General features: G+C 46.1%; 1 protein-coding gene across 4 annotated transcripts; it reads left to right on the top strand.

Moving 5' to 3' along the window:
• The first annotated feature begins 52 nt into the window (after window positions 1-52).
• Window positions 53-9,838, top strand: tfap4 (transcription factor AP-4 (activating enhancer binding protein 4)). 4 transcript variants are annotated; one of them, XM_034031764.3, is made up of 7 exons: window positions 53-185; window positions 3,343-3,508; window positions 4,118-4,216; window positions 4,625-4,795; window positions 5,060-5,188; window positions 7,265-7,426; window positions 7,831-9,838. In XM_034031764.3, exons 1-7 carry the CDS (start codon window positions 97-99, stop codon window positions 7,984-7,986), a joined length of 972 nt encoding a protein of 323 aa, XP_033887655.1. In that variant the 5' UTR covers window positions 53-96; the 3' UTR covers window positions 7,987-9,838. The 4 variants fall into 4 exon arrangements, with proteins under 4 accessions (XP_033887655.1, XP_033887656.1, XP_058891374.1 ...); XM_059035391.1 differs by lacking the exon at window positions 53-185 and adding an exon at window positions 329-1,336; XM_034031766.3 differs by lacking the exon at window positions 53-185 and adding an exon at window positions 1,359-3,177.
• Window positions 9,839-9,913: the final 75 nt, after the last annotated feature.

Here is a 9,913-nt window from a genome sequence, read left to right as displayed (position 1 = left end):
GCAACACCGATACCAAAAAAAAAAGGACAAAGCAGCGTGGAATCGTGGAAGAACATCAAGGGAGCTAACAGCGGAATCGAAACTGGGCACGAAAGCATGGAGTATTTCATGGTACCGAATCAGAAGGTGCCGTCTTTACAGCATTTCAGAAAAACGGAGAAAGAAGTCATCGGGGGGCTCTGTAGGTAAGTACTGTTGATTTGTGTATGTTGATCTTTACTCTAACGTTGAGTTACCCCCATGCATGACACTAGCACACCCGCCTGCTCGGCGCTGCACGCTTGATCCGTGATTTGTGTGTGTGTGTGTGTGTTTGCAGGCGTGCGCTTGTTCTGCTCTGCGTTGTTTTCGGGGGCGCGGGACGTGAGGAGTCGCCTCGAGGTGTTTAATTGCATTAATTGGGTGTTCTGCAGTAGGGTGTTAATGGGGCTGCGCACGCCGGGTTGTCGTTACTTTGTTCATTTCGGGGTGAAATCGATACCATTTTTTTGTGCCTGGCAAACATTACCCACGTGGTTCGTCTGCTGCACAGCCATGCTGCTGGTCGTTTTGTAAGAAGGTTTTTTGGTAACTCTCGGCTTGTCAGATTCGGCATATTTGCATTTGTATTGCTGTATCTGGGTCCCCTCTTTTGAAAGCGGGGTTTTTGAGCCGTAGTTCCGTTGAATTTCTGTCGGTTTGGGAGCTTGTTTTGCGAGGTGTACGGAGTCGGGTATTGTGGCTGCTTGCGGCCATGCTTGTTGTGTGTTTTTTTTTTTTTAAATATATTTTACACTATCTTGCTGGGTAATGAACGTGGGGGGCAGAAGCACCATGTTATTGGTAGCATTACGGTTTGTTTGGCATATTTCCCATTGTTTTTACAGTGCTAGCCCCGCGGCTGTGTGATAATTGCCCCCTCAGCCATGCTGCCTGCATATCCGAAGCTGGATCGCATTGTTCGTATAATGGCGCAGAGGCTCGCGGTGGTCCGATTGAGAATTATTTGAACTGCGCCAGATGTCGGGTCTCGCTTCAAAGGAAGGGGGCTATGCTCGTTTCGGGAGTGTGAATCGGGTCTGGTTTTAACAGTTTGCGTTTCGGCAAAGATTTATTAAGTACTCTTTAATAAAAGGGGTGTGTTCGTGTTTGAGACAGGCCTGTCTCTGTGTCTGCATCCCTCTCCGAGGGGGAGGGAGGCGGAGGGATAGACGGAGAGGGGGTGCTTTTATAGTGACTGGGAAATGTAGTCCGTCGTAAAATAAAAGCCGCAAAGAACCCCGGGATTTGTAGTTTGGTTCGCAGTGAGCACGCTGCAACACTTAATTTCGTGCACTGAACATCCACGCTGTTGGCGGTGAGTGACTTGGTTCGTTTTACTGTATTTATTTATAAGTTGAAGTATGCCGTCATTCAGCGATATAAAAGGCGTGTACACACTATTACATATTAACGATTTGTTTTGTTTTTATTTAATTGTAGCTTGTTTTTTTTTGTGAAATTACGGATTTCATTGTGTTTTTCAACAATTCCATTGACATGATTTAAAGAGGCATTGAATTTATGAAATGCCGGTGTACTATCATCAGGAGGTCTTGCCATCCCCGCCTCCCATAGTCTATATCCGCAAGTTAGTGTGTGTTTAAAAACTCAATAAATAAATAGTGTAATTTTAAGATTATAAGTTGCAGTACTATAATAAAACCCCAAAGCACCCCGCTACGTTTTAATAACGCTGGAGACGTCAGGATGCAGCGGGTTCTGTAATTGTAAGAAACCTTTTTGGACTGGCTGCCGACTTGACCTTTTGACTTCTTTTTGTTAGGTAGCCACGTGTCCGATCTCTTGTGAAGGTTGGCTTGCATATAACGAATTACTTGCCGTACACAGTTCAGTTAGCGTTGGCACTGCTCGATTGCAGTTTAAGCAAACCGTAGGGCAGGGCTGCCCAACCCTGATCCTGGGGAAGGGCTGGAGATAATAACTCAGAACATCTTCAGAGGAATTCTGGTGTAGCTCTCAGGAGCCTGGGCAATGCCACCCAATGCACTTTCTCACACTCCCCCTACACCTTTCACATGCCTGAGTGCAAGCCCAGCAAGTTTCATCCACCATTTAAAAACTGGCCATTTACTTTTAACTAATTTCCCCCCCCCCCACCCCCTCTAGAAACTTGTACAGTGTGTGAACTCCTATTAGTTTACTGGCATTTTAAAATGGGCTTGATTAGACTGTATATAGGATCACATGTACATGCATCTGATCATTTTATCCTGACTGGGCTCTTTTTATTCTATGTCACATCTTTATAAATTATAACTAATCTTGGACTGTTTTAGCTTAAGTATCATTAGATAGAAACCAGCCTTAGATGTCTGATCCTTTTATGCTAACTTTTTCTAGATCCCAGATTTTGGAGGGTTCAGGCTTCAATAAATAAGTTGTCCTCCGAGCAGAAGCATCATTTGCCACACACGTGGTGCCTCTCTTTTTAACAGCTGAGTTGAAAAGCCTTTCTCTCCCAGTCCTCAGCTGCCACGCTGCAATCCCCAGGGTCTGGCTCCAAAGGAAGTCCCTGGTGTTGCTGTTAAACTGTTCCCTGTTGCAGCTGAGCAGTGGCTGTGATGCCCGCAGAGCAGGCGCTACGTTCCTGGTGTGTTTGACGTTCTGTCCTGAGGTGCGATTGCTTCCTCCACAGCAGCCCCCAGTGAGAACCTGCTTTCCAGTGGCGTTCAGTTTTCACTTCTTCCTCTTCCCTGTGTGTTGAGTGTTCGTCTGTAATTGCTGTTGAAAGGCCCTGATAGTGCATCACGGCAGAGCCACAGGACTGTGGTTTAAAGGACGTGGGCGGAAAGCCTTATTGTGTGATTCACAGCTGGTCTCTTAAACCCTGTGCTTTAGCCAGCTTTACAATGGTTTCAGGTAGAGACTCCGGTGAATAGACCCACATCTGTGAAGCTCCATTAAAAAGCGAGGCTGCACTGGGAGTCCTTCTGCCGCACCATACAAGATGGGGTGTTTGTTTGTTCGATTGGGGCTTGGTGGTTGTGGTTTTGTGCAATTCAGCGTCAGCTGTGTTTGTAACTTGCATGTTCACGAAAGTCTGTAGTACACTTGTGGGTCTGACTTCATGCATAAAAAACGTTGTGGAATCCATCAAAACGGACTGTAATAAATACACGCGAATGGAAAACTAATGTGAGTAGGATCCAGGGGTGGCTTTCTTTTAAATGGTGTGTGTGTGTATTAAAATACCATAAGGTACAATCAATAACCACTGATGGCTGTGCTCCTGGTGTTTAAACTGCCTTCTCTTGTTTGGCGTGCCCGTGGTTCTGACGCATGGTGACTCTCCTCTTGCAGCCTGGCCAACATCCCCCTGACGCCGGAGACCCAGCGGGACCAGGAACGGCGCATCCGGCGCGAGATCGCCAACAGCAACGAGCGCCGGCGCATGCAGAGCATCAACGCAGGATTCCAGTCCCTGAAAACACTGATCCCACACACTGACGGGGAGAAGCTCAGCAAGGTGAGTCTGTACCAGCAGAGACACCGGGCCGGCGGGGCAGCAGCTGCAGTTTAAAAGGAGGCTTTGTCTGCTTCCTCATGGAAGCCAGCAGCAGTCCTTAACCCGAGGGCTTGACCTGTCTTGTGATGAGAGGAGGCAGGGATAATGATGATGATGCGATCGCCTGGATCCGTCACAGCACAGCCTGCCTGCCTTACCCTGTTGTATTGTGTGTCTCCAGCGATGGGAATAAGACTTCTTGCATAGCAGTTTCACCCATTCCAGGTTTTACTGCAAGCTTGATTAGCCACATAGGTAACAAGCTCAGGTGTGTCTTGCTAAACTCCTAGTGAAACTGCTATGCAGTTGGAGTCCTACTGTAATCAGACACGCCCCATGCCACGTGAAACACAGCAGTGCAGAGTTGGCATGTGCTGATCTATGAAGTCATTTTGGCACACCAAGTTTTAATCTGTGCCTTCAGGGACCAGAGGGAGGGGGGGTGGGGGTAGTACTTGAATGAATGCAGTTATTGTAATGTTCTACCCCCTTCTTCCAAACCTCCTCGCTCCCTGAAAGTTCCCAGCTGTGTGCAGTGTGGTTCATTTAAACATCTCTCCTCCCCTGCAGGCTGCCATTCTCCAGCAGACAGCAGAGTACATCTTCTCACTGGAGCAGGAAAAGACTCGGCTGCTGCAGCAGAACACGCAGCTCAAGCGCTTCATCCAGGTACCCGCTGGCTTGCTGCTTTCGGGGTGTTGAGGGTAGTCTGGACTCTGTCTGGCGCTGTCCCGTGTGATTTATTGCCACAAGGCTCGCGTTGTGCTAAATGTTGGTATTCATTTAAAGTGCTAAATTGACACCACCATCCAGTATGCACGAATAGCAACACAAAAAAAAGTTCAAGAAAGGAAATGTTGAAAAACAAGTGAGAAATTTAATCTGGAATCAAGATGGAAGTATTAAATCTGCGATCGGAGCACGCAGGTAAAAAATGATATGCAGCTGGTGTCCCAAACCCTGATGTGGACTAGCTTTTCCAACTGGAATTGTGCAAATCTAATTGATTAATTGCACTTGTAATTGTAATTGCCGCCAGATGTGTTTCTAACCCCCCCCCCCCCCTCCTCCCCCCAGGAGTTTGGCGGCTCGTCCCCGAAGAGGAGACGTGCCGAGGAGAAGGACGAGGGAATCGGCTCCCCTGACATCCTGGAGGATGACAAGGCGGAGGACCTGCGCCGGGAGATGCTCGAGCTCCGGCAGCAGCTGGATAAGGAGCGTGCCGTCAGGATGATGCTGGAAGAGCAGGTGAGCAGCAGGGAGCGGGATGGGTTTGTGTTTGCGTGCGTCTCTCTAACAAACACACCGTGTGCTCCCTCGCGTGGGCAGCAGGAATAGGCAAATAGATTGCGTGCGCTGCACCATTGGGGGGTACTTTATGCAGTAAATCTCTCTCTCAGTGATGACTCGGGGGAGGGAGGGACTCCTATATCTCTTGAAGGGTGGGGGTTCAGGGGTCTCGTGGTTCCAGGGTCCTGACTCGAGTCTGAACTCTGCCCCCCTCCCTGACAGGCGCGCGCTCTGGAGGCTCACATGTACCCCGAGAAGCTGAAGGTGATCGCTCAGCAGGTGCAGCTGGAGCAGGAGCTGGAGAGCCTGGAGAGGGAGAGAGAGACACAGCCGCCCGCACAGACCTGCCAGGTCAGCAGAGCTCCCCAGCAAACACACTGCCTGCAATTCTGTGGTTCATTACAGGGCTGGAAACCGGACTCCCAGTGTATAGCAGCTTCACCCAGTCCAGGTTTTAATGCAAACTTGATTAGACTCTGGGTATAGGTAATAAGTGCAGGTGTGTCTGATTGTAAACCCCATAGTAAAACCAGGAGTGGATCAAAGTGCTTTGCAATGGGAGTCTTATTTCCGTCTCTGTGTTAGGAATAAAATGCAGTGCAGTATTCATGATGAATAACACTTATAAAACACTTGCATGCTAAAACAAGCCTCACAAGTTCAGTTTTTATTTTATAAACTTAAATTGATTTATGTTGGATTAAATGTAGTGCTGGGACGAACACTGGATTCTCATGTTCGGATATTCGCTCGTAGTTTAAATATTCGTTTGGATAATTCGTTCGTTTTTCAAAAAGTAATAACAGCCATTATATTGCTCTGAACGCAGGCAGAGACCGCATAGCAGCAGGGGCAGGGGGCGTGGCCTGTGCGTGCCTTAATTTTACAGCAAGACGTTACAATATGTAACACATTAAACTAGAAAAATATCCTAAGAGTATAGAACGCATTGTTTAGGACTTACTTTACCCCAGTGGATTAACTACAAAACAAAGGATGCCAAACAGCAGTTTAAGTTAAACGTGGTTTTGTTTATTCACTAAATAAACGGTACATAAAGCTGACACCACGTTTTATTTCTTTCTTTTTTTCATTCCTTGCCATTGCCGTTTCTTCACAGTAAACAGCGGCCATCGACGCGTAAAGTAATAACATGAGGTTTACTTGTGCCTTATTGTAACTGAACGAAACCAAACAAAAACTGACATTTAACTTTTAAACACTTCAATAAAACAAATGTGGAAATGGCATTGTAAAGTGAAGGGGAAAAAACTCTGTTTTGGTTCTCGTTTATTACATTCCACATAACAATGTCATAACAGAATGAATATATGTATATATATATATATATAAAGTACCACACAACATTTTCAGGAAGTTAGGCATTGTTTAAGTGAGGCATTTCAGAATGCTTGCCTTGTTTCTGTCTCATGAGATTCTGGCTCGCTCTAAAGCAGCACAATGCATTTTTGTCCCAGATGGCTTTCCATAGAGATCACTAAGGGTGTCTAAAACTTTTAAATAGAGGCTCAAGAGCTGATGTGTCGAGTCTCTCTTTTCTTTTACATGTACCTAAATATAATCGCACACGTCACACACAGATCTTTTTCATTTGCCTTTTTACTGTCACTCAAATTCTAAGACGGTAAAAAAGTGTAAGATATTTTTGTCATTTGTAGTGAATACGATCTGAATCTGATTTTATATATCCGAATACATGTCAAATGGTTTTTGATTGAAAAACGCTTTATATACAAGAAAGGTATACCTCCAATACAATCACATAAGCATGATATTCAAACTGGCCCTCAGTACAGCTCCGTGCATGTATGTTTGTATCAGAAAGCATGGATATCCATGGAGTCAATTCATGGAGAGATGAAAAGACTGACAAAACTTTACAATGTTTGATATTTATACCTTTGTAAGCAATTGTTGACTCCCCTTCAACCCGACTGGTTTCTGTCCGGTATTCGAGGTAGTCGTTCTCTCATCACACACGGCGAGCCTACCACACACTTCCTCTGTGGGAAAGGGGAAGGTGCTCTCTGACCTCATGGTCCGCCACATGCTGCATTCAGCAGGGCGCATCCATCTTGTCTTTTAAAATATCTCCCCCGTTTCAGGGTCAGCCAGAGAATTCTAAACTTGGACAGTACTGCATTAAAACGACCATAAAAGCACGTTCCCACACAATTTAAACATAATGATTAAAAACAAGTGAACTATAAAAGACATACACATAATGCAAAACTTCTAATTAATAACACAATTAATACCTCATGCAGAAAGCCATTACTACAGAATATTCGGATGTTTGTCCCAGCACTAATTAAACGTAGATACTGTACATCACAACCTGTTTTGACTTGCCTCTGACCTCGTCTTGCTCACGACCCCTCCCCTCTGTTTTTTTCCTCCTCTTAGCTGGTGCTGCCAGCCTCCCCCCCTGAGCCCACCCACCACGCCACAGTCATCGTGCCAGCCCCGCCCCCAGCAGCGCATCACGTCACCGTGGTAACCATGGGGCCTACCTCTGTCATCAACACGGTGTCCACATCACGACAGAACCTGGACACCATCGTGCAGGTAGGGAGCAAAGGGAGGGAGACAGGGCTAGTAGTGTTTGCAAGAAACAGATTACCTTGGCTGTACGTATCGTAGCAATACACAGATCTGCATCTTTTTCAATGTAATCCTTGTCGTTTCTTTCACAAAAGACAAGTCAACCAATCCCGTCAGCATTCTATTACATCTTCTCCCAGTTCGAAAGTAAAAAGAGCAGCCGCAATGCTTTATGTCTTGACTGATCCTGTTCTGTTTGGGGTTTCTAAGAAGCTCATACAGGGTGTGTAGGGTCATGGTGCCTCTCTCTTTAATCGTTGTGCACAGTGTGAGCAGTCCTCTCACCCAGACTGCTTGAGATGACGTCTCCTGCAGCTGGTAGTTTCTCCGAGGTTGTGCCCGGATGCTGATTTGTTTCCTCTGCCCAGGCGATCCAGCACATCGAGGGCACACAGGAGAAGCCCAGCGACGAGGAGCAGCGGCGAGCGGTGATCGTCACGCCAGTCAGGGCTTTCTCAGAGCTCGGCCACGACTCGGACACGGCGTCGGACAGCGAGGGGGAGAGGATGAGGGAGCTGCCCTGATGGGAGGAGGAGGATCTCGCTGCTGCTGCTGATCGCGACGCTGCTGGGGGGATGAGCCATTCGGCACGGAGTGTCAGCTGAATTTGCAACCCAACGCAAATAGGTCTTTTTTTCAGACCTTACCGATACTGTACAAAACTAAAGCAAGGATTTTTTTTTTTTATATATATAAATGTACCGCCCAAAACCCTAACCCAACCCCCTTTTCATTTTTAAACGTCTTTTTTTTGTTTGTTTTTGTATTTTGAGGTTCTGGGGAGGCTTTGCACAGCTGGACACTGTGAGGGAATCGTTTTCAGGCTTTGGATAGAGGAAATGTTACGTCCGTTGGGTGCACCTCACAGATATGTTGTGCATACTGGATTAACACACACACACACACACACACACACACACATACCCCTGAGGAACACTTTATGAGGGTTTCCACTCAAATCTCATAAAAATGACCAGTCTTGCGGTACTCTACGTGTTTTATGCTACTTAAAAACAAAACAGCTCTTAACCAAGTTTACATTTTATTGAAGCCGTGATGATTGCGTTCTTTAAAACCAGTTTAAAACCGAAAGACTGTCGTGCTGCTTTCTGATGCAATAAGCTGTTATGTGGTCAGGGTATTAACATCACAGAATAAGCTATTCCACAAGTAAAACGCAATGGGCTAATGAGTCCATTTACATGGGGTGTGTATTACAGTGTGTATCTACCTGCACACTTTTTCCTGATCAATATTAAGCCCCACATTTAAGATGCTGTAAGTTTACCCCACTTCATCTCGGGATGGTAAGATATTTGTTTGGTTACTGGTGTGAAGTATCAGACAATGAATCTGTGCTCAAACACGCACACACACACAGTCTTACGAGGACTTCTCGTCAAACCGTTTGTCTGAATCGGTTGCTGTTTCTTTTTAGTACTTTTGTAAATCATTTACTAAGTCCTTACTTAGTTTTTTGCCTCACCCTGAACTGGCCAGCCCGCATGTGGCTGGTGTGTAGTTTATATATTTGTTATTGTGTGGTGTGACGCAGTGTAAAAGCTGACATAAAGACCAATTGAACCCCAAAGGAGGTTCGACTACATATGTGTTTAAAACCGTGCGTGTGTGGGGGCATTTAGAGTTGGGTCTGTAAAAGTTCTCTATACCATGTGTGTTTTTCTATCGTTTAGTCTCACTACCGTGGATGCGTTTGTCCTCATCCTGCTGCCCGAGTAGAAATGCGTCTGTCCTACTGTATATATTCCCCAACGTTTTCTTAGATGGGAATTCAATTTTTTTTTTAAAAAAATAGCCTCACGATACAGGGTGTGTGGGAGCGCACTGTGTTCTACTCCGTTCTGTAACGTGAGGCGCGCTGATCAAAACGGTTCCTTTAGCTTGGCTCATAATTGGTCTAATCAACAACCATTGTTGAATACCAAAGCCTGCTGCTTCAATAGAAGCCTCGTCCTTCACCTCCCCCAGTAGGAATGGAGTGCTGCACACAATGAATCTACTTCTACTGGAAACTCATGCAGTTAAGCACACACACTGACACACACACACACACTGGCACACACACACTTACACTGACACACACACTGACATACTGACACGCACAGACACACACTGATGTCCCTGTATGTGTACGGCAATTTGTAATAACTACAAAATGAAATGTACAATCAAACTACATGATGATGATTATTATTACTGTTGTTATTTTTCCCTGCAAAAGCAATCAAGCCGTGCATGCTTGCCCCCCCCCCAGTACTTACAAAGATCTATACTGTGATCTTGTAAATGAAGCGCTCTCTCTCTCTCTGTGTCTCTCGATCGCTCTCTCTCTCTCTCTCGCTCTCTCTCCCTCCCCTCTCTAACCCTCTCTCTTCCCCCCCTCGCTCTCTCTCTCTCTGTCTCTCGCTCGCTCTCTCGCTCTCTCTCCCT

Source organism: Acipenser ruthenus, chromosome 13 (assembly GCF_902713425.1).
Source record: "Acipenser ruthenus chromosome 13, fAciRut3.2 maternal haplotype, whole genome shotgun sequence".
Lineage (NCBI taxonomy): Eukaryota > Metazoa > Chordata > Actinopteri > Acipenseriformes > Acipenseridae > Acipenser > Acipenser ruthenus.
The sequence above is the reverse complement of the archived record's forward strand: the minus strand, read 5'-3'. Positions and strand labels throughout refer to the sequence as shown.